The 25,982-nt window shown below is 39.5% G+C and overlaps 1 protein-coding gene across 3 annotated transcripts in view; it reads right to left on the minus strand.

Moving 5' to 3' along the window:
• LOC131960517 (pleckstrin homology domain-containing family A member 5-like) overlaps positions 1–25,982 on the minus strand; it is a 241,091-nt gene that overhangs the window by 129,352 nt on the left and 85,757 nt on the right. Inside the window, exon 4 of one of the 3 annotated variants that reach the window (XM_059325754.1) lies at positions 5,817–5,919. The exons of 1 other annotated variant lie outside the window; for it this stretch is intronic. In XM_059325754.1, coding sequence (XP_059181737.1) covers positions 5,880–5,919 — 40 coding nt within the window. In that variant the 3' untranslated portion in view covers positions 5,817–5,879. Of the gene's footprint in view, positions 1–5,816; positions 5,920–5,955; positions 6,186–25,982 lie in introns of those variants that run through there. One more of the 3 variants, XM_059325755.1, reaches the window with a different exon arrangement.

Raw genomic sequence — 25,982 nt, forward strand, 5'->3', positions numbered from 1 at the left:
GTTGTAAGGAGACCTATCTCGCTTCTCATGCAGACTGCAGCTGAGGTAATCGTACAGATGAATGTCAGAAATGTAGAACCAGACGAGGAGCTTACACGTACACTTCTCTGAGAGGAGCACATACCGTCATTATCTTCCTGAGATGAAATGCACACAGGCAGCAGGTCACTTTGGATCTATCGCTTGTTCATCAGAGGATTATTTACCCAGAAGAAGCTGAATGCTCTTCTTGAGCTTTGCTTTGCATTTTTTTAAGCCACTGACCTTTTGGTCGATATTTTGCACATTCCTGTTACAGCCATCATCTTAACCATACTACCTACTGCATATGTGTCTTGAAGTATTCTTAAAACATGACATATTCTGCCGGTGGGGGAGTTTCCAGCATATGTCTTGATCCAGGGTGTGTGTCGGTGCAGTATCAATAGTGACACCGCTTTCAAGTTAAGGTGCCGCACAATTGCAAATGTAACAGTCCATTGCATTACTTTGGTCAAATAAAACGGCTGTTTATCTGATAGTGCCACAGCGTTTCTGGGGAATAGGATTCAACCAGTTTTAAAGGTCTGACAGTCTGTTTGAAAGTGAGTCTTTGTTCTGAAAGGTTGCTACGTTTAGTTTGATTAAGATCCCAACATGTTCTCCTCCTATAAATCGCAAGTATTGTTTCACATAAGGTACATAAAAAGTGCACCTATGAAGTTGAGTTTTGGGTTTGACTGCTGTCTCTGCCAAAGGCTCAAAAGCAGTTAATGGGAATGTACACTGTAAAAAAAAAAGATTAACAATAGCTACTCAATAAAATTGAGGCAACAGATTGCACGCAATATTATTAGTTAAATCTAACTACGTTACAAGTTGAGTTAATAACAACTTAACAGGAAGTGCCTATCAATTAAAAACGGACTAATTCTATTGTGTTGGATTCATTCAAAATTCTCTTGATTTAGAATTACATACACATAAAGATTATATTTAATGTGATCAAAATAAGTAGATTCTATCTCAAATATTTTTATATTAAAGTTGCTTAAACAACTGCCTTAAAATCAAGGACGCATTTATATTTAATACATTTTATCAAATATATTAAGTAAAATGAAATGACTACAGAATCATTTATTACAGTGTAGGTAACTTATTGGACACCAATAACAGTGAGAAGCTTTTTGTGTCCTGCAGCCTGTTGGCTACTAAACATGACCAAATGTATAGTCATTACAAACTCACCTCCTTGTTCAGTAGCATCACCACACTACAAACATGGGGAATGGATTTAGTCCAGTGGGCCTTGAGACAATCACCCGGGCCAACTAGTGTTCCAATCCCCAGCCTGCTCCCGGCTGCTGTCTGCTCACAGGAAAGTGTGACAGATGAAACATGACTCGGGCTGGCCAGGCAACAGGAGATCAGAGACACTAGTACTACTGTTTCTTTTTCTTTTTGTGGAGCATTAAGGGACTACAACAGCATTTTGTTTTGCGAGCCTGTGCTGTACACTAACAATAAATTAATCTTGAACTAAAGTAAGGCTACGTTTACATGATGACGGTCTGAACAGAAGACGCAAAAGTGGTGTCACGTCTTCACTTTTTATTCTGCGTTTAGACGAGCGTTTTCGGGAGGAAATCTGCGTGCATACGGTGACGCAAAAGTGTGTGGAATTGGATTGTATGCATGCCAGGCGGCATCACTTAAAGCGATAAGAGCATCTTTGGGCATGTGGAACTTGTCACACCACGCATTTTCATCAGCTACAAAGTTCTCCACCATCCACTAGATCTCCCAGGTCTCATCCAAAGCCGTCTGGCTCGCCTCCGACGAATTGCTGCATCCAAAATGTAAAAGGTAATTACAGATCCTTCTCTGTTCAGTAATGCTATCTGTACATATCCTGTACATTTGGTGGAAAGACTCCTGTAAGTTTATTAGAGCTGCCAGAGCAGCTTGAAGGTCCGACGCATGGAAATAATCCCACATGTTTGTTTATTTTCCTGTACTGGAGCATGTATGTGACGTAAACACGTATGTGACGTAAACACATACGTGACGTGAGCAGATCTGAGCAGAGTTTTGCGTCTTGTCAGTGTAGACGGACACGCTACGGCGGAGTGGATTCAACTTTTCCACTTTGGAGGGTGGTTTCAGATTTTTGCGTTTTTAAGCCCCAAAAACGCCGTCATCGTCTAAATGAAAGGCACTTCCGATAAAATATTTTGACATTTTTACCTGCAAGCGTCCTCGCGTAAACGCGGCCTAAGTCAGCCAAATTTAAAACTGTAGCACTGAAGCATTCTGATGAAATGGGAGAGAGAGATGCTACTGACTGCTGAACTAAAGAAACTTCGAATAAGCAGAGAGTAATGTATACTGACACGTGTGAACTAGCAAGCATGTCATGTAACAAGTTTGTCCGAACTTCACCTGATCAATTACATTTTTTTTTAGCAAAGAAGTGACAGTGAAGAACATGTGACAAGGTAAAAGGTGTCTCTTGTCGTGAATGTGTTCTGTTCTACTGCTCTTACAGTGTGATAGTGAGCAGCAGGCAGCTCTTATAAAGCCACTGTTCTCTACCTGTTCAGCAGCAAACCAACAAGTTCTCCAACATAAACGGCAGAAGAGGTCGTGTGTCAGTAGCACAAGTTACAGCACGTAGGCACGTACTGCGACTTGTGTTTTCCACTTTAAATCTCATAAATCTGCGCATTTTTTTCTTGTAGATTTGCCACTTTAATCTCGTAAACTTTTTTCTCAAAATATTATTTTCGTATGTTTTTTTTTTTACACATTCTGGCTGTATGTAATATCCTCCAATATTCTCTTGGGTTGAAATTTGGAATTTGCAAGTATTTCAATGAGTGCCCTATTAAAGGTTAAAGTGGTGAATCTGGGAGAAAAAAGCTGCTTTTTTCCCCACTTTTTTCTCGTAAATCTGCGACTTTTTTCGCACAGATTTGCCACTTTAAATCTCTTAAATCTGTGACTTTTTTTCTTGTAGATTTGCCACTTTAATCTAGTAAAATTGCAACTTTTTTTCTCAAAATATTACCTGAAGTTACCAAATATAGTTCTTTGCCTGATAAAGGGTTAATCTACACAGATGACAACGATAAGTATCGCACTGTCCGCTCTCACGGCCTATAAGCACTCGCGTCCTAATGGACTCAAACTTAACCCAAGGCACTTACTCTAGCTGTGTTTCTTGACTTCATCCTTGCTTGTGTTGTATTAACTCTCATTAGTACGTTGCTTTGGATAAAAGCGTCTGCTAAATGACATTGTAGAATTGTAGAATTACATAAAGATGGATTTTTTTTATCATGTGCTCCTGTGATTATCTTCTGATCTCCCCAGCTGTCATGCAAGCGTTCTTGTGTTATAAACAGATAAGCCACATGCTGCACATCAATACACGACCGAGACGTTATCTGTCAATATCAGACAGCAGAAAAACAATGATGACAGCTTCAGGTATGTCCAGGAGCAGCAGCTGCTTTACCGGGGATGAATATAAAGCAGTGAACTAAACCAGTATACCAGGTCAGTATGCGTCCGGTCTTTACCATGACCATGAGGCATGCTGGGAAAGAAGATGTTTACACCTGCTGCAGCTGTCTGGCTCTACGGCTCTCTCCCTCTCTCTATCACACAATCACATGCGCTCACACACACAGTGCTATTGCAAAACTGGGTCAGTTGTAGCCGGCTGAGAAAAGAGGCTGAGGGATGCTCAAACTCAGCGACCGATGACATTTTGAAAAAAGAAATGCAGCCATGATGCCGCTGCAGGCATCAGCGAGGCTGCTGCTCGCCTCCTGCTTGTTGTGTGCATGGTGATATAATGCAGGGAGAAGACATGCTGATGGAGGTTTATATAAAAACTGGTTTCAGTAGTAACTATTGTTTTAGAGGAGATGATCCTAATAATAGATTTGTTTTGTTTCCACATGAACTATGGAGAAAAAGAGTAAATCAAGGCTGTCTGGTTCTGCTGCATCCATTTTAATCCTTATTTTGTTTTTCTGTCAACAATGTGTAATACTCTTATATTTGGCTAAATGTCTATATTTGTTCACTGAAATCTGTCAGTGTATGGTTTTGCTTTAATATGTGAACATGACACTAAAGAATACCATAACCCCACCTAGAAATCTCCAGTGGTTTGATGTGTCACCTCACTGCAGTGATGTAGAAGAAGGGTGTGTCAGTACACTGTGACATCACTGTTGTGTGTGGGGTGAATTAACATGACTCGTCAGTCTGGTCTCAAGCTACTCTTCCTATGGCCGTCACTGAGCCTGCACACAGAATGCTGGGCACGGCGCGCATGATTGCATGGAGGGTGAGTAGAAGAAGAGATGAGAGAGGAAGAGACAGAAACACAGAGGGCACTGTGCTCTGCCTGCCACAAGCACTCCTACTTCAGCCTGTTGTTGTCATGGTAACCATCTCCACAGATACTATATCTGTACACACGTACATACATACCCCAAGCACACACGGACAGACCCACAAGCACACACACATGCACACGGAGCAGTAAAGAAAAAAAGACATCCACTCACTCATCCATCTCATTCCTCCATCACATCCCAAAACGAACCTGGTCTCACAGGAATCCGTGAAATAGCCACGGATTCGCTTAACTCAAAATCCGTGGAATAGCCACAGAATCACTCAAATTTCCGTGAAACTAACACGGATTTCGCTACAATACAAGTTAATGACAGTCATATCCCGTGGCTATTTATATATTTCTCAATATTCACTCAGTGAATGTACATAATCACTTTGTATGTTGGAATAGCCACGGGATATGACTGTCATTAACTTGCATTGTAGCGAAATCCGTGTCAGTTTCACGGAAATTTGAGTGATTCCGTGGCTATTCCACAGATTTTGAGTGAAGCGAATCCGTGGCTATTTCACGGATTCCTGTGAGACCATGTTGCCCAAAACACTGCTTGTACACGCACACACACGCTTGTACTTTGATCTTTGTTCGCTCAGGTTGGAAGTCATGAGGCAGTGGGTTTGACTCCCTGCTGTGTGGTAGAAAAATATAGGTTTTGCTCAGTTTCGTGTGGATTGGAAGATGGTAAAGGTTGTCGATCGGTTGCTAAACTTTAGGGCAAGGGTAACTTTTCATTTGCACTTGGGTCCTCGCTGCGTTTGGACAAAATCATATTAATAAATGCTCGGTATGACCTATTAGTACGCTATTAGGCTAATTTAGACTGAGTAGGCTGTTTTATCGTGATTTGAAGGTTCAAAATAAGGTTTGCAGCTCCGTTCCAACCTTATTTCTCCTTTTTTAGCCAACAGTGGCTCTTTTGTTAGTAAAGGTTGCTGACCCCTGCTTTAGGGTTAGGGTAAGAGTTAGGGTTAACTTATAAGACCAAGGCAGGTGTGTGAATATAGTGCTCCTTTACCATGTTCATACAAAAATGACTCATAATAGGTAGTCACTTTTTACCTATTATTCACTTTAAAGGTAATAATGTATTATTTGCTGGCTACAGACACCTGGGTGCTTGTCTCTGCCATCATATACACCCCGGTGTAAATAGCCACATTGGCTATCCAGCCCGGGTGGAAAATGCATTGTGAGGTACGGACACCTGGGTGCAAATAGCATTTGCCATAATAATTATAACCTGAATCCTAAAACCAAGTCTTAACCCTCAAACGGTAAGGACCGGCTAAAATGTCCTCACTCTGGTTAAAAACTAGTTCCGGTCCTCACTATGTAGGAAGTACAAGAACAAAAAGTGTACACAGCTGTTGTTTATTGAAATAAGTGATGGGGGAGCTTGAGATATGACAGTGGAGATGCAGCGTGACATTCAGAAGGCTGAGACCAACAGACAGATGGATTATGTCACGGAGGGGAGGGGCAGCTCTCGCTCATGATGACTAATGCAATAAATAAAGTGGGAAGAACATCCCTTTAGATACACACACGCACACAGCAGCAGCAGCACACACTAAAGCCTTACAGAAATGTGACTTTGACTTAAAATCAGTAGCTCTACTTCAAACAGAGCTCCCATTTCTCTCCCAGCATGCAACAGGTCTGAACACCTGTCCAGGAAGAAATTATCGTCCAAAACACAAGACAACCAGCTGTTGCTAGGAAACAAAATAGGAAACAGGCAAATATATCAAAGTAAAAGTCTTACCTGGTGAGCAGGTGTGGTGCAGTCGTACAGCAGATGGACAGAGAGAGAAAAGACAGAGAGACAAACTGTTAGCTGCCATGTGAACACAGAGAGACAGCATGTTCATTCAACGGAAACCCTGAAATTCACACAATGTATGTAAAAAAAGAGGAGCGTCATTGTTTCTCAATGGGAAGAGCAGAATAGAAAGCTTTGTCTTCTGCCCAGACTCATCACCCATAATTAGTTCACTGCACAGTATGTGATGGGACAAAATTAAATACTGCCTCACAGGTTTTCAACGTTTTCTGAACATTGGAACACTGACTACCCTAATAAGCTGAACATGTTTCGCATCGCATGTTTGGTTGTTAACTCAGCATGAGAATGCATGGACTAATATGAAAAGACCTTTTAAAATTGCAAATATAACAACTATTTTTTTTTTAAATCTCAAGTCTCAGTCTGTTCAGTATGGTAGCTCATCAATGAAAATACAAATAAAAAACACTGAATTACTTATGTTAAACCAAATGCCAATATTGTGTTGGGCAGCTCATTCGCTCAAATCTGTATACATATAGTACAACTTTAGACCTTAAAATTACGTGCAATGCATATGTGTGCATATTTATATTTGGAGTTAGTGGGGTCCCATATCATCTGTATTACAAATGAATATGTGTTAATTAATGTTATTACATATTTGACAACACAAGTGCAGCATTTAGAAAACACGATGCAAAGACCACAACACAACAGAAGTGTTTCCAGAGGACACGTAAAAGTGATGCACACGTCTGGACACACCTGTGATATCACGTTATTTGAAGATAATGATAATTTCACAACAATCATAGCAAGCTAACGTTAGCGACCGATCAATAGCATGAGAATGTTAGCGGCCAATCGATATCGTGCTATCGTTAGCGTGCTAGCAAGACAAAAACCAACTCAGTGCCGTTGAGGGAGACCAACTAAAACGTGTATCAATCATTTATTTGATTTGATTTGAACTGCAATGTGATTGATACGGGCTAACGCTAGCTGGCTAACGCTATATATCACGTTAAAACGTGAAATTATCATTATCTTGAAATAACAAATAGCATCACTTTTAAGTGTCCTCTGGAAACAAGGTCTATTTGCATCGCTTTTTCTTATTGTGTTGTGTTGTGGTCTTTGCAGCGCATTTTTTAAATGCTGCGCTTGTGTTGTCAAATTGATTAAGACGTTTTCTCTATTTGCTTGAGTTTTGTGTATCTGCATTTAAGTTGCTGCGCCGTGAGCTCTCAGGGCCACCATGCATAACCAGGACATACCTAACCGGGGCATGTCTGAAACGTCTCCATTTAGGTGACTCATTTAAAAATATTCCAATTTTTGCCACAAGAAAGAAAGAAACCTAAAGGTGATTTTTGAGCTGAAGCCACACATATTCATCACAACCACCTTCAGGCCTCAGTGTCAGTATGGTGTGTTTCCTGTTTCAGCTGGTGAGTGCCTGTGTCATGCTGTCCCTCTACATTGAAGGTCTACATTTCCTGTTGTGATTCTGAACCTCAGGCCTCTCAGGAGCACTCACACTGAAGAATAGTAGAGCTTTGTCCCCCTCTGGTGGACACAAACAAGAATGACCACAACCCATCGATACAGAATACAAACAATCATTTGTTCTCAAATGTTTCAGGGCACACATGACCCTGACAACAGAGACAGTGTCATCACAGACCACCGTCTGAGCCTGGATTCTGTGAGCATTGAAACCATTCTTTAATTTATGTAATAAAAATGAAATTCATAAATCTTTTCACCATGGGAGCATTTGAATCCCCCTCGCTTTATGTCTTCTGGAGTCCAGTCTGGGAAACACTAATTCAAATTATTTAAATACAGTGTGAGAACTTTAAAAACAGCTTGAGGTAAAGTGCTTTATAAAACAGCACAGGGAACAAAGGTCAGAGTGAGGAGGAACACAACGTGTCACACCATCCCCTCATGAGGTCATCAGAGTTATCACCGTTTGGTCTGACAGATTTCAAATGACACAGTCACTCCAAGCTACAGAGCGCCCTCTGGCACACACTGTTGGAATGACCTGTTGGGTTATTGAGAAAGGTACACTTCACTCACTGTTTGTTCATGCATACAGAAACATAACGCTCTAATCATTCGAACAACAGCTGTTCTTATCTTAGTGTAGCCGTAGCACATCCGATGGGATTTATAAACACACAATCTTTATGTTTAGAATCCTTGGTTATCTACCAGGCAATCAAAGACTAACTAAACATGTTATGTTGCAATTTTAGCTGCTCTGCACTGGCTTCCTGTAAGAGGTTGTCGTCCTGGTCCCGTCCATACCGTATACAAGGCAGTTAATGGACGACGACCATGCTACATTGCTAATTCCCTTGTTAACTATTTGCCTTCAAGAACACCAAATCTTCACACTTATGCACTGCTGCAAATCTTTTAAAATGTTGGATTTTATTTATTATGCATTTGTCAAGTGGGTGGTATTTCTCATGTGATGCTGCATTAATTCTGACATTCTATCCCTGTTAAATGAGTATACTAAGTTTATTTTGATTTGAAGCAGGTACTTTATATGAAAGATGCCGTCGCCTCGCCCCTTATTCAAATGATGAAGTGGTGGCACACTGAAAACTTGTACATAGGGATCTTCAAAAGCTGGACAGGGAACAGGATAAGTGTGAAAAATATCTTCTTTATTTACAAAAGAAAACTTATGCTGGGCTTACACTAAACGATTTTTACAGTCCCAGACTAAAAACTGGGCGCAGTAATGTGCTGCCCACTGCTCCTTGCATGTTGTGTTCACTTGTGTGTAAAAAAGGATGGGTTAAATGCAGAGGTTGAATTTCCCCATTGTGGGATTAATAAAGTAATTCTTCTTCTTCGTCTTCTAAGCCTAAAAAATAACTACAGGCAAGTGTCATTCACACAAATCAATTCATCATTGTCAAATAAACTTAAACTGAATTTGTACTGAACTAAGGATTAAGTAGATACCACAACAATGATGAGAATATAACCAAGTGAAAAGGGGGAAAGCAGCCTTTTCACAGATGCTATAAACTGATAAATAAACAGAACCCTCTGCTCTGTTTGAACTCAAGCCTGTTTTCAGTCTGAATCCTCAGTTACCATATCCTTACTCATACACACACAGTTGATTTTCTTATCTCAAGCATATATATATCTGAACCACTCTGCATGTCTGAGAAATTAAGAATGTTATGCTTTTATAAATGTCGTTTTCAGTCCGAGACACCGCTAATGGACAGCTCTAATCGACAGGTCTGATCTGAAAAAAGGCAAATGGAAAGATTATGATTAATGGCTGGTATGAACTTGAAATAAATGTGAGGCCTTCCAGGTTTACAGACATGTAGAGCTGATTCATGGCCCATTGTGATGATAAGTCAGCATATAGAGAATGACCTTTTTAATCCTCTCAGGAGCATGACTCCTCCTGGAGGCTCTCACTCACTCTGAGCCATTGTGTAGTTAAGACCCAGTTAGTTATAGACACACTGAGGGAAAGAGATGGAGGCATTCAAACAGCTCAGCAACAGCAGTGTCCAAGATGCTCCTGAACTCAACCAAATGTGTCTGACCTGTATTGCAGGGGTGCCACCTTTTGTCAACAAGCTGGAGTGAGACAGAGCTGTAGGTGAGCCATGCTACAGCCTAGGGGTGTGCCATATCGTATCATTCACGATAATATCAGTATATTTTTTCTATGGTTAAAAAAAATGCATATCATGATATTGGCAACATTCTTACTTCTTGATGTAGTGGTTAAAGTTGTTTTAATCACAAAAAGCTACTTACTCCCTGCCGCTAAACACATGCAGCTTTCAAAGTAAGAGCACAGTGTGTTAAGAGAATCCACCACAGAATTTACAAGAAGACTGTCAAAATAAGATCCCTTAAATAAAACGTACAATAAACTTTATTCTCCTTTACAAAATGTCATTAAAATATGCCCCCGGAACCCCTAAATGGTTATTTTTTATTATTTGCTCATACTCAAGAGTCAAGACTACATTTTTTTATATTTGGCAACTGTTGAGATTTGCACTTCAAACTACATTTTAGATTTTTAATTATTTATACAGACTACAAAAAAACATCATATTTTCTATCTTTTTAAGTATTTCCTAACATCGTCAAGAATATCGTTATTGCAAAAATAGCCTGCAATATTGTGATGTTCTTTTAGGGCCATATCGCCCACCCCTACAACAGCCTTTGCATTGGGAATAGCCCAGTCAGACGGACAACATTCCATGAAGTCACCGGCCTGATGACGAGGTAGTCCTAACACCTAAAGACCTGCAAAAATACAACATCTGGGGGCGTCCCGGTGACCCACTGGTACAGTGCATACCACTCAGGGTGAGTCCTTGCTGCGGTGGACTCGGGTTTGAATCCGGCAGAATGCTGTTATTTAAAAAATATATACAGGTGCATCTCAATAAATTAGAATATCATGGAAAAATCAATTTCCAATAGTTCAAGTCAAACAGCCCAAACCAAGTATTGAGTCATATAGATGGACATACTTTTCAGAGGCCAACATTTCAATATTTAACATACTTTTTAAAATTGGTCTTTTGTAAGATTACAATTTTTTGAGACACTGAATTTAAGGTCTTCATTAAATGTAAGCCATAATCATGATAATTAGAAGGAATTCAATAAATTAAGACATGAAATGTTTCATTCTGTGTGTAATTAATCTATATAATTATAGTTATATAATTAGTTATTTCCACTTTTTTAATTGAATTACTGACATAAATACACTTTTCTATGAAAACCTAATTTATTGAGATGCACCTTCATATATAAAAATACATTTTAATAATGTATAAAATTATTTCTTCCTCCATTTCAACAAAAACGCTGAAAAGCACTGATGCCAAAACCAAATCAAAGTCCTGCACTGATTTTGAAATTGCAGTGCTGAATGTAGGATCTGTCTAATTACACAATGACGCACAACTGCATACTCACAAGCCTGTTCAATCTGTGTGTAATACCAATTATTGGAAGAAGCCTTGCCTTGCCTCTGTAGGACCGGTCCTATCAATGAATCATCCATGACTGTGTGTGTGTGTGTGTGTGTGTGTGTGTGTGTGTGTGTGTGTGTGTGTGTGTTCATAAGTGAGCTTCAGAGGTGGTAATGAAATACTTCAGGACCTCATGACATTACTGTTGAGTGGGATTACAGGTGCAACATGTCACACCTCTGAGCTAGAGAGGGCAGTGAAACACTGCTTCACACACAGACTTCCTTTCCTTTTGAGAAAAGAAAAGTAACAAAAAGAAGCAAAGCCAGAAGCAGGAGTGTACGGGCAGAAGAGAGGGATCGACACCACAGACAGGAGGCTGGTGGAGGGGAAGAAGGGTGTGATGGAGGGAGGGATCTCCCACCTCCTCCTCTCACTGTGTGATGTGTTGCAGCCGAGCGTGCAGCCTTCATTATGGGTCCGTAATTAAAAGAAGACAAGAGTGGAAAAGTGCCTAATACTCCTGGCTGCATTCCAGGAGAGCGTCAGGATCAAAGCCGGCCCAGACACGCTGCACGCATCCACCCGGCGCTGGGAGCACCCACGGCAGCCTCCCCCGATGGCTGCGATTAGTATGAGGAGGAGGAGAAGCTGCTGGGGGACTGGGAGGAGAAGAGAGGAGGGTGAGACAGAGAGAGACGGGGGGGGGGGGGGGGGGGGGGGTCTCAAGGCTTCAACATGGAGAAGCAGAGAGATCTGGTTAAGGCAGCCAAAACTTCTCCCCACCTTTTAAGTGCCACAGAGGGCACCAAACAGCCTAACGCTCATCATCAATCATAGTCATGATGGAATTAGCTATTCCAGGCTGCACGGTTGCGTAGTGGTGAGCACTATCACCTCTCAGCAGGAGGGTTGAATGTTTGAATCTGGTTTGTGGCTCTTTTGTGTTGTTCACCCAGTTCATGTTCACCCAGTGTCAGTGTGGGTTCTCTCCTGGTCCTCTGGCTTCCTCCTCAAATTGATGACTCTAAATTCCCCCTAGGAGTTAATGATAGTTCTAATGGTTGTCTGTTTCTATGTGTCAGCCCTGTGACGGTCTGGTGACCTGACCAGGGTGTATACCATCTCTCACCCAATGTCAGCTGGGATCGGCTTCAGCCCCCTGAAACCTGAATTTGGTTAAGCGGTTAAGGATAATAGATTGACGAATGAAAGTATATTGCAACTCTGGCTGTATTTGTCTTTGTGTGTGTTATGTTTTGCCAGTGAACTATACTAAAAGGCATGTACATCGCCTATGCAATGACATCAAACCTCTAACATGCACGTGTCGATTTCATTCACTTTCAATGGACAGACGAGCGGCACGCAGGCGTCGCACGCGCGTTGTTGCGCATACGCCTACATGACGGCTGAACTACGCCTCAAAGGCGTGCCATGAAGACCAGCGTGACTGTTAAGTACAATTCCACATGAGCGTACAGGCACACGCTGTGTAGTGTTTGTGGAAATCAAAAAGCGAGGGCTCATTCGTGCTGTGCCACGAGCAAATGTAGCGGATGTCTATGTGCGCGCTCATCTCAATATACAAATAATTATTTACTTTATGATGATGAATTTTGAGTTTAACAGCTGCTTCACTTCACAGTTCAAGCAGTCCATGTATTACCAAGAGAGAGCGATGAGACAGTTTAGGCTATTTCAGTATATACGTGTCGTGCACACATTAAGGCGTCTGAAGCGTTGGCTTTAGGACAATAGTGACACACGCATTAATGCGTATAACGCGTGTATGCCTATAACGGGATGTTGAGGTATATCAGGGACTGTACTATTGCTCAGGCGCTGAGGAAGAGGCTGTACGCATTTACGCACGAGGTCCACTGGATCATCAGGACCTGACAGTTATTCATTTTCTATGTTCTATGGTTGTGAATAGTTTAGAAACACAGCTATCTTTAGAATAGTTCGATAAGGTAAAAGGTGATTGAGGCACCAACAGGCAAATGATAAAAAGTGCGGTAAAGCTTCATAATAAGGTCCTTAATAACCATTAATTAACAAGTAATAAGGCATTGTTCTCGCTTTAGATCCAGTAGTTGCAAAAAGCATAGTTAACTTATAGTTAAATTATAATAGATGAGCAATAAAGTATATTTTAATATCAATAAGCAAACAAAATAAGATTAATAAAGGCATGGCAAAGACATAATGGGTGGGTCATGGGTGTTTGTAATGCCATTATTAACACTTATATAAGCTTATAAACACACAATAATGTTAATAAGCATCTTGTAAGGACTTACAAGGGCCTTATTACTTGTTAATTAATGGTTATTACAAGGACCTTAATATAAAGCGTTACCAAAAGTGCTATTACATCATCATGACTGGCCACCCAACTGTCCCCAAGGGTGCAACTCATGTTGGAGTAAGGAGAAAAGAGGAAAAAGATTTAAGCATAGTAAACTGCAAAGAAAGCAACATAGCAAACTGTGTACAATACGCCCTATCAAGCAAAAACAACAACAAACAAAACAATCAATGAAGACACTTCTCAGGAGCCTTCAGAGCCTGGTGGAACAGTGAGACTCCCCTTTACGTCATGGTAATTATCAGCATTGGCAGAAAGCAGATGTCAGAGTTCGCCAGTTTTCCAACAACAACTACATAAAAACACACAGCCACACAGCTGAGTGAATATTTGTCAAGGTCTTATTGTTCTTTTTGTGAGATTTGTTGTGAAGCTAAATCTAGACACATGGCCTACACAACACTGCTTCCTTAATGAAATGATTAATGATCCTCCACAAACCACAGACCAAAACCAGAGTTGATTAACTGCAAAGTCCAGAGAAAGTTTTCTTTTCTGAAGCAGAGTGCTATTTATCAATTACCAGGATAAAGAAAAACAAGTTTCTTCCACACTGTAAACAGAATCTCTAGCAGAAAATCTGAAGTCACCACTTTGTGATTGGAAAATGCACGTCTTTGTAAGTACAAACAGTGTAGTGAATGGAGAAAAGGAGTGAGAGGAGGAGTGGTGTGAGAAGTCTCCCTCTATTGTCCAGGTTGACCTTGTGGAACTCCAGAAACGGGCTCAGTAAATTGTAAATCGATCTCTCCAACATTGAGTTGATGTTAGGCATTTTCTGTAGTGACTGATGTTTCCTTTCGTTTTTCATCATTTTCTGTTAAACTAGAAAATTTGGTAGCAGTTGCTAGGAGGAGATAACATTTGTTTTGGTGGTGGAAGAAATATGCATGCTCTCACAGAGCAGGTGGTGCTAGAACCTGCCGGTAGTGCTAGTTAGTGAACTAACACAGCTGATCGGATAACGACTGCTGGGTGGCTAAATTACTAGCAAGATAACAAATTCAATTAGGCGCCTTTCACAACCAAAAGTTTAGTCTGTTTTAATCAAACTCACGTGCAGTTCTTGTTACAATTCCTTTGGTTGCTTGTGAACACTCCAATCTTACTAAGTGTTGACAACTCCTCAGTAAGGAAAGTAGCTATTGGCTGTCCTAAAAGGAGCTAGAAGTCGCTAAATGACGTCATCGCCAAATTTGCATGATTTACCATGTGCCTGTTATTGTAATTGACGCTGCAGAAGAGAGGAATAATGATGTGGGAAAGACAAAAAAGAGTTTAAAAAAATACCCCAAATATGTTCAGAACTGAAAATGCATTGTCTTCTGTCACAATTCCTTTATCTGGCCTCAGGACCAGTTAAAGTGACCCAAAAGAGTCAATGACTGTAAGCCAGCCAGCAGCAACTTACCGCATGCGCAATTTGCAGACTGGACGCTGAGGAGTTAACATCCTCTGCTCTGACTGCAGCTGGGAGAGACTCCTGTGGGAGGACTGTGCCACTTATGAGTGCTTTGGGAAGAGGGAGGGGCCGCCGGCAGCCGCCGCACCCTCCGCTAGTGCAGTTTGATTGCACTGTGAACGTAATCCGACCAGAATCTGAACTAATTAAAGGAAATAAACCAAAATGCAGTTTATTGTGGGCTACCTGCACGGGCATTTTGTGAGATGTACATAGATAATAGTATAAAGATAAAAATCTGTGTCCTTCAGTTTCACTCTGTAGGCTACCACTGAGCTTAAGCTAATTTGTCATTGCAGAATTATCAACATATTGCTCAAAATAGTAGACCATGGTAGCATCAAGGCTCGCCTTCTCTGATTATACAGGTGTCTGATCGCAGCACATTGTCTGTGGAAATAATGGATCAACACATTATTGAGGGCCCGGGCCTCAACAGGAGCTCATTCTGAGCGTTTCTCACTAAATTAGTTTAGTCGGAACACCAGAGCAGAAAACGGCCGGTATAATTAAAGGTACTTGGTTTGCGATCAGTTCCACGTTGCTTTGTTTACATTTTCACCACCAACATTTCAAGCAATAAGAAATAAAAGTGCGAGTAGATTTCCAGCCCTCCACTTTCGTACATGCCCCTCTTCAAATCTTAGATTTTTATTTTGTCCGCTTACATTTCTGCACTGTGAAAGCAAACCAGACTAAATACAAAACGAACCAAATCTATCAATTTCACTCTGATTCGGACTAACCGAACAGACTTGTGTTGTGAAAGCGCCCTTGGTTACTTTAATTAATTAGACAATTTGTCTCTTAAAGAAGAGATAAATACTACGACACTAAGTCCTGTCTCATAACTGCCAGAAGCAGAGCAAAGGAAGGGTTTGATGAAATAGAATGATGTGACGCAGTCAATATGATAACTTCCTGTGTTGTATCTCGTTGATCAAACAGTGCAAATCTGCATGCAAATGATTTTCTCAGATTTACTTTGCTCTTGAGAGCAAATCCAATGATCACAGTGATTTATTTGCTATAGCTTACATTAATTTCAAAGTGTCTTGGTGGCTCTGGGGTTTAAGGCGCATCATTCTTAGTTCCTGTCCAGGTGCCTTTACTGCATGTAAATGGGGGTCCACTATATTTGTGTCACACTTTTCTAGTCATATCGACCACTCAAAGTGCTTTTACACTACAGGTCACCCATTAAAACACACATTCATACACTGATGGCAGAGGCTACCCCTGCAAGTTGCCGCCTGTTAATCAAAGTTAATCACATTTCCTTAAAACTACAATTCAATTTTTTTCCTGTTTTTTTTTAAGAGCGATTAGAAGAAACTGGTACTGCTGCTTTCCTCCAGAAATGTCCCACCTTTTTTTAACATGGCGGTCTATGAGGCTGTTGGTGCATGTTGGTAGCACATTTTGGCGTATTTTTGACGAATAATTTCAAAACCATTTGCTGAAACCCTTAGAAACGTCATAGCACTCTTGTCATGGCGGGGCCAGTCGATTTGATACCTTTTTAGTGTATGTGTGACTAAAACTCCGGGAGGAGTAGTCGACCGAAAAAAAAAACACGGGAGAATAAATAGGAAGAAGTCCAGTGAATAGTATATAGTATGCTTTTACAAGCACACTCAATAATAAGAATTGTAGCTATGTCGGTGCATCTCCATTGTAATTAGTGATCACAAATTACAGACACGCTTACAGTTTTCACTTTCGTGTTAATGTTGGAGTTTGATCATTTGGCCTTAACTGATCTTCCAGCTGTCTGATTGTCTGACTTTTTGCTTACACAATTGAACTTTGATGTTATGATGTCACTGTGCTCCAGATCTCAGAAATGATTTGATGAGTACAATGTCATTATAATGAAAATTAGTGATGGCCAAAAAGCTATGAACAAGATCCAGGTTGTAATAAACCAGAATGATCCTGTAAACAAGAATTATATTTTTAATAAGGTGTAAATTTTCCAAGCATTATGCAGTCCTTGTGTAGCAGGAACACTCTTGGTTATTTCTCTTAGTTTGACTGATGCACTGTCTGCTCTTTGGCTGTGCAGCATAATACTGTCATCAAGACAAATGCCTGTGCATTCATTACATCTGGTGAATAAAGTGGTTCAGTTTCTGACATGTACTTATACAAAATAAATGGTTGGGGATGTTATCCCCACTCAATATGACAAAGCTATAGAGTTGTTCTGTAATGCAGTTTTCCCCACAACGGCTCCTGAGGGCACACAGAGCAGGAAGAGCAGCAAATGAAACCACTCGCTCCAATATTCCCGCATAGATCAGCAGCCACATCAGCTTACACATCAGCAATTAATATTACACATAAAACACCAGTGCAGGGAGCATTTAATACCCACCATTCATTTATCCAGAGTAGAGAAAGCAGAGATTCTGCAGCTGTTGCCTGACTGCCATGCTAAATCAATAAACCCTTAAATGTCTATCATGTTTTTGAATTATCCAAAAAGATGCTGTCAAAAGGGCCTTATTGAGACCATTTTTAGTACATGGTCCAAAGGGCATGGCGTAAGTGCATTTAGGGTGTGTCCAAATCCACCAGTTAAGCACTGCACAAAGTAATGCCTGTTCAATCTGATACGTTAAACATACATATGGCTCACATCGACAGAAATGCACAAAATTTGATTCAAGACTATGCAATTTAATGCAATTCAATAAAATACAGAGTTTGATTATATTTCATTGGTTCTTTTTAAGCAAAGAACAAATTAGAGTGTCAATAAGCAATCTGCACTGGTCTCTGACTTCCATTAAAGGCATATTTAATGCATATTTAGTCTATGAAGAAAAAAATGCATGCTAGAGACTGTAGAACACCTGAATCAGCAGGACTGATATATTAACAGAAATCATGGTAACGTATGATAATTGATCAGAATCCTCTCTACTTCTGTGCACTTTTATGTCTGTGCAAATCAGTAAATCTTAACATCCTGATTACGTATGTGGCAAATTCCCCAAAAAGAAGAAGCAAGCTTTTTTCTGCTGAGGAATTGGATTTGCTCATGTGCAAAGTGATTTTTGACTTTGACAGCAACTGAGAGCACATAGGCTGGAATTAGTCTCCACATCATCTGACAGGAGATTACAGATGAGTGTTTCAGCCTGGCGGGATAACCCGAGTTTACAGAGCAATTTGTCTTTACTAAGGGACAAGTATGTGGTCCTTGGCTGGTGGACCCTTTAGGTCTGGAAGGCCGTTGGGACCCAATACAGGTCTATAAAGACTTATTTAACAGCAGCAGAGACAACGAGTGCGTCCTCGGGAAAGACAGAGCAGCGTAACTTCATTGATTACTTAAATTAGACACATATCCACAGTAATAAAAGATGGCTCTTGTCGTGGCAGTTTTGACTTAATGGGTGAGCTGGCCAAACACAAAGCAAGTTTTATTAGCACATTCGTATTCCATACACCGCACAAAGCTCTTTTACAGTACAACAAGGTCCCGTACACCGCTCGACTTATATCTGTTGTAGTTCCCAGCATTGATTCTTCAGCAAGCCTCAATGTGGCCCTATCTTCCTCCCCTATACATCACATCAGGACAGAGCCCACTGGTCTACATGTTCCCCTCTCTCATGGTGTTATCAGAGTGAGTTCTCACAATGCCTTGCGTCTTGAATATTAAGTAGGTCGCCGCCTACTTCATGTCCCACCATGCAGGAAACACCAAATTTCCTTCACACTCTGCATTAGCATATTTAACTGTAACCAGTGCTGCAGAATTGTTTTGTGTTGACTGCAGCTACGTCCAGAGTCCATCTTTGTGCATCCAAAAGTCCTCTCCTTTCAGACATTTATCAAAATCGCCCCACTGTCATAGTCAAAGCAACATCTATTCAATGTGATGTGAAGAAAAGCTGCATCAGCTGTCCATTGTTTTATTGGAGCCTACTGCTGTATTTTGTAACCTCAGAACAGTGTTCATGACGGCTTTGTACTTGATTCACACGGCGGCATAATGCGTAACTATGAATATTTGCATGAAATGTATTATTCATTCATGTGCAATTGTGTAGAAAGTCTGATCATGCATTTAATCATCTAATACAATGTTCACAAAAGGAACACTTACATGTGTGGAGTGCTCCTGCTTTGGTTTTTGTATAATCTAGCGGTGTGTTTACGCTTCTTTAATACATCATGGGTGTCTCTTTTTGCAGCTCTATTTTTATTCAGTTTCTTATTATTTTGAGTAAATTGTATATTCACAAATTCAGATTCTTAAGCCTTCTTTTCTTTTCAGAGCTGATTGTCCTACTCATTTGGTTTTTGTAAACTAAATTAACACAGAATTAAACAAGATATTAAACGTTCAGTTATGTCGCTTTCAAGTCCAGGATCATTGAATGTCATTTTTTTGTTACAGGATATTTTATTATTGTTTGTTGGGTCAAAATTCATTTACAATTCCAATACAGGACAGGACAGGACAGTTAGTAACAGCCTGTCAGGACTAAGGACAAAAAGAGGAGAGGCTATGCAACAGTCAAAGGATCTCAGCTTTAAATGAATTTCATTTTTGTAAATCTGCAGTCTGAGCAAAAAGTCAGGTCTTTAGACAAAGTTTTTATCCAGATGGTACTGAGGGTATGGGGTCAGGCAACTTTGGATATACTGCTTCATCCTAAATTTGCCTGTAATAGGCAGGCAGAAAACACTGACCGCTGAGGTAGTTTATTTGTGTGTCAGTCAAAACTTCAGATTTCACAAGTAGGGGTATAAAATAACGTATTTTATGTTGTACAACAAAATCTCTTTAGTTGGTGTCAACCACAGACCTTATTTAAGGTATCTAACCAAAAACCCATTCAAAATCCTCACTGAGTTTGTGAGGATAGACCCCAGGGCACTAAAAAGCTAAATGACATTCCTGTGGCGCCCTATGCCCTCACTGTGAAATGACTGGCTCAACATGTGTGCTCATGGACACACACAGCCACATGTGGGTGTCCAAATGTATGGAAATTCAACATTACACATCAAAGCTGTGGCCGTCACAGCTCAGTGTAGCACTGCAGCAGCGTCAGAGATAAAGTTGGTTCACTTCTTCTGAATTCAACATTTATGGAGAAATATGGAGGGTGGAATGCTGAGCGTGAGCAAGCGTTAACCAGACCTCTCAACTTAAACATTTTCTACTCAGAAGCACTTTTATTCTGCTGACTGACATGACAGGAGGCCATTCTCCATCTTCTCATCTCTATGGCAACACAGCCAGTTATTTGTTTCAAGGTTATAGGTTACATAGCAACACCATCAAGTAATAAATACAATCCCATTAAGCCCCATGCGCATGTAGCTAAGTCCCGAAACATCTCAGGTATTTAGATCATACTTATCACAGCTTCTCAGCATTTCCTACAATCAGTCAAATACACTTTTCACCCTGCAGTAGCATTTCAAAAATGAATGTTATTCTGGTTATTAAGGACTTTAACATTTTGTTATTGTTATATATTGCTGACAGATGGTCACTTTTCCCGCTCTTATTTGTCCTAATGAAAGTCAAACTTTATTATCTCCCATAGCATACATTAAGCTGTAGCCAAGTGAAGAGAACAATAAAAAACAATTATACAAACAAACATTACAGGTACAGATATCGTATATATTTGACATGGAGACAAAAACTGTTGAGTGAAAAATACATAAAGTGCCTAAAATACTTATTAAAAATGTGTGCCAGTTTTTATACAGTCATGGAAAAAATTATTAGACCATTGTTTTTTTCACTTTCTTGTTCATTTTAATGCCTAGTACAACTAAAGGTACATTTGTTTGGACAAATATAATGATAACAGCAAAAATAGCTCATAAGAGTTTAATTTAAGAGCTGATATCTAAACATTTTCCATGGTTTTCTTGATAATAACCAAAAGCATTATCAAGAAAACCATGGAAAATCTATCTAATCTAATAATGTTCTCCATGATTGGAAAAGTAAAGTTAATGTTATTACTCAACATCATATTACTCCCAAGGCTTTGCAAAAAAAACTCATTCATCATGATTTACATGACTGATGATTAGGAAAGTAAAATGCCATTTCATTGTCTTAGTCAAATCCAACAATACTCGTTATCAACATCATATAGGTAGAACACAGGACTTGTTTCAGCCATGTTTTCACTCATGTGTTTGACAGAACACTATGTACAGCTCTGTCGCAGTTCCAGTGTAACATGTATACTGTCAGCAGCCCTCAGTCTCTCCTTTCCCTGTCCTGTAATCTCCCGTAACTGAAGTTCTGTCTTAATACACTGTCATCCCGCTGGAGTCTCCTAGAAGTGTGAGGCGGAGGGACGGCAGGGTGTGCTGGCTAATCATTGTCTCATTTGTGGTCTGATAAACAGAGTGACGGAGCTGAGTGAATGTCTGCAGCTCTTCAATGACATCAGAGTCAATATATTTACATATATATTTACATTGTTTATATTTTCTTTCCCGTTGTATTTTAGTTTTTATCCTGTCCTGTTGTCTTTTAGTCTTTTAGTTTTTATCCTGTCCTGTTGTCTTGTTGTTTTTTAGTCTTTTAGTTTTTATCCTGTCCTGTTGTCTTGTTGTTTTTTAGTCTTTTAGTTTTTATCCTGTCCTGTTGTCTTTTAGTCTTTTAGTTTTTAGCTCCAGTGTTCCCTCATGGGGGCCTCCGCACTGGGGGTGTGTTGGGTTATGTCAGGAGGAGTAGGTAACGTTGCTGACGCCACATTTGCTGCGTTAATGGAGCCATATTGCCGGATTGTAGAAGTAAAGATTAAACAACACAAAGGGCGATTTTTTTCGCCGTTCAAAGCGGGAAGTTTTTCGCGGGTGATGAGCCACAGCGGCTGTCGCGAGCGTAATTTCCGGTAAGTGCACTACGGAGTATTAGATTTGGAACAACACTCACCTGCTGAAATCTGCGTTCTTAGTAAGTGCGGATAGTGTACTGCGTTTAGTTTGAGAGCAATGAGGAACCAGGACAGAAGGAAAGAGCTCTGATTAATGTCCTCAGCAGAATTAACGCGCTGCTACCAGTCCCTGCCTGGAGAAAAAGGCTCCATTTAGCTGAATTATTTTGTGGTCCAATATGTCCTGCTAATGTCTGTGATTTCCATCCTGACCTGTCTATAATAAGGACACATTCGAGTGAGGTTTGACAGCAGACCATTAGAGGGTATTCAGCCCACACAGTAATGGATATGCAGACTGTTGAGGACCTGAGGCTCTGACCCCATCCCCCCCCCATTCACCCTGTCTGTAATCACCATCTCACAATGGACACTATCATTACAGGTCACTCTGGCTAAAAACCTCAACAATATGACCCAAAATGCTCATTCAACTTCACAAATAAGGGCACTGTCCATTTTCCAAATGATGTCCTGTGTTATTGACAGTCAAATCACATTATAGAGCAGCAGTCATAAGGAGCTGGAGTCATAAGCTCTCACTCATCCCTAAGATTTGTTTTAGGTGAAAGATCAGAGCAAGCATGAGTGCTGGACCATAAATGGATCCATATCCATACCACTGATTGAAACAATGAGACTTACCAACAATAACAATTATTTTTGATCAACTATGACATTTCTCATTTTTGTGCACAATTACTTTTTTTTTTATTTTGAAAGTGCAGTACAGTCAGAATGATCTTTTTTATATATATAAACACAAGTTTTTATTGCGCAATTAAACTATTATACAATGTACACATGCTGGGTTCCTTTTGTGTACAATGAGATATTGTTTGAACAAAAAATAGGTAAAAATTATTCCGCCCTTCATCGTTATAAATTGATAATTTAAATATTAATTTGACACAGGGGCCACAGCAGGGGCCAAGGGCTTCTACACAGGGGCCACTGCCCCTGTGTAGAACCGCCACTGTCTGGAGGTCCCTATATGGAGGCTTATGGAATTATATATAATATTGAGTGTGATGGGACATTTTAATCTCAGATGAATATTTTTGCACGCACATAAACTACAGTCATGGAAAACATTATTAGACCACCCTTGTCTTCTTACATTTTTTGTTCAATTAATGTTTGGACAAATATAATAACAAATAAAGCTCATAAGAGTTTAATTTAATAACTGATATCTAGCCATTTTCCATGGTTTTCTTGATCAGAACCAAAATCATTATTTATATATATATATATATATATATATATATATATATATATATATATATATATAATATTTGTATCTTCCAAATATACTTAAATGAGGTCTTTAAATAAGCAAAAATAAAGTTTTGAATGCTTAAATATCATCTTTGCCATTTTTTATGTGCCCCTCTGATGAAACACTGGACCCTCCTTGGTCCCCACAGTAAAATTGGTCTAGAATAATTGTAAAACTTTCAGATTTGCTTGTTTTGTATACAAGACTCTCCATGGTCTAGCTCCACCGCCGCTGAATGAATTTATAAAGAAAAGGACTCTGGGAGGTGTGAGCACCAGGGCCTGTGTTAGAGGAGACTGTGAGATTCCCCACAGGCGCACTACGTTTGGGAGGAATGTGTTATCTGTTGTGGGGGGGAATAAGGGAATGTCCCACTTACTCTTCTTTTAAAGGAAATCTGAAACAATGGCTCAAATCACATCAAAAGTGTGACCACTAACTGGACTTGAGACGACTTGAACATCACTTTTTTGCATAGTTATATCCCATCTGGGTCTGGTATGTTTTGTGTTGTGTGTGTGTTGTCTCCTGTATTTGTATCTTACCTATGTACTTGCTGTCTTTTATATTTGTATCTATTTTAAATTTTTTAGGGACTGCGGATGCAAACTACACTGTAAAAAAGGTTTGTAGAAATAACAGTAAAACACTGTCAAATACATCAGAAATATGGCATAAAATGAAAAATTGTATATCACTGTATTAGACGCTTTTAATTACCGTAAATCAAAGAATAGCACAAAACTTTTACTTTTTTTCTGTCATAAACTGGAAGAAACACACAGGTTTTAGGTAAAATATAACATTTTCATGCAAAATTTGTGGAGAAATACCATGATGTATGAATTAATGACACAATTATCCTAAAAAAATAACAGGATTATTCAGACTAAATCACAGTTTTTGCTGATATTTACATTTAAATTTAGAATAGAAAATCCACTCACTGTAACTTTTACGGTGAAGTTCTGGCAACCACAGCTGCCGGTATTTTTCCGTAAATTAAACAGATTATTTTTTACAGTGTAGCATCCTTGCTATAATCCGGCATATTTACAAAGATGTTTATCGATGTTCATTAATGTCCCTATCCAAAAATAAAGTGTTCGTAACCACCACTGCATGTGATGAAAAGAAAATAGATGTACGGTACTTCCTGTATATCCGCCGTTTTGAGTTCTGCACCGTTGCTCAGACTTTGAGGATTATTCTGAAAACACACCACACTCTTTCCAGCACACAGTGATAGCAGAGTGTCCTTCAAGATTCCCTCTCCTCTGGAGAAACGAAGGTTGTGAATGATATATGAAGTGAAAGGCATCTCATCTGTCACTGCTGCTATCTCAGTGACCCCACAGAGGCTCTACATGCTGCACAGGCCCTGCAGGAGACAAGAACATTACGCTCCCTGGTACTTTCATCACCGCAGGAAAAAAAGACTCTTCAACTCATCTAAAAACTCTGAAATATTTACCAGTTAGGGTCAACTGTAAACTGTACAGAAACAATTTCCCTCAGTCTCTGCTGTTAACACAGCCGGGCACAGAGGCTTTTCCACTACATTTTATGCATAATGTGGAGTTGAGCATTCTTTACAACAGCAATTACTCCATCACACAGAGAAAAATGTCCCAAAGAAAGAGCAGGTTCATGCTTTTGACAAGCAGTTGAATATTTTATGACGGAGTGTGGATGAGCTGGGAGGCCTCACAAGGCTCATATATTCATCCCTCTACTGGAGTGAAACAGAGATTTCAATCAAGTTGTGAACTAAACACATTTGTGACAGAGGATGGAGAGAGACACACAGCAGCACATGTCTCATTCAACTGTCAGTCAAAACCTTTCAAACTCTGCAGAGAGAAAATGTGAAGTTTCTATTAGAATAAGGAGCAAGGCAACACGTGTTCATGATAAAAAAAAACGGAAAGTGGATTTTAAAGCTTTCTTTTTCTAAATGAATGTCAGCAAATGTGCTTTTATCAACGTGAAAAAGTAGCGATACTAAAACGTTGTATCCGGATACGATACTCATTTTCAAAAGTATCGACGTTAATTGACACAGTGTCAGTATACATAAGCATAGATTTAATATGTTTACATAAATGTTGGTGACTGAAAAGTGTTATTTTCTCTCTTAAAGTCCCAGAATGAAGCAGAGAAAAGTCGATCTGCAACCAAACAGCAACACACACAGCAAAAAATATTGTTCTAATTGTTATTGTTTATTGTAATTTTTTTTTTGCACTACCTCAGACCTGAAGCTTGTTATCATAGTTGCAGTTTCTTTTTGCACAACTATTTTTATTATAAATATTTAACCAGTGGTTCTGTTAATTTTTACATGTTGCATTTTTCTTAGATAAAATGTATATTTACATATATTTCCATATATACATACACATATACATATATACATACACATATACATATATACATACACATATACATATATACATACATATATATACATATATACATATATACATACATATATACATACATATATATACATACATATATACATATATATATGACCTGTATAGCGTAAGTTCAGTGAGTAGTTCACGTTCAATTAAATATTCAGAGAAAATGTAGTTATGACACTTAAATGTAGTTATGTACTTATCTATTGATAATCTGTTGAACACCTACAGACAAAATGTTGGTAGCTAAATACCCAAGTAAAGTGTGTAAAATGTATAGTAAGTTCTGGT

The sequence above is a fragment of the Centropristis striata genome, chromosome 22 (genome assembly GCF_030273125.1).
Source record: "Centropristis striata isolate RG_2023a ecotype Rhode Island chromosome 22, C.striata_1.0, whole genome shotgun sequence".
Taxonomy (NCBI): domain Eukaryota; kingdom Metazoa; phylum Chordata; class Actinopteri; order Perciformes; family Serranidae; genus Centropristis; species Centropristis striata.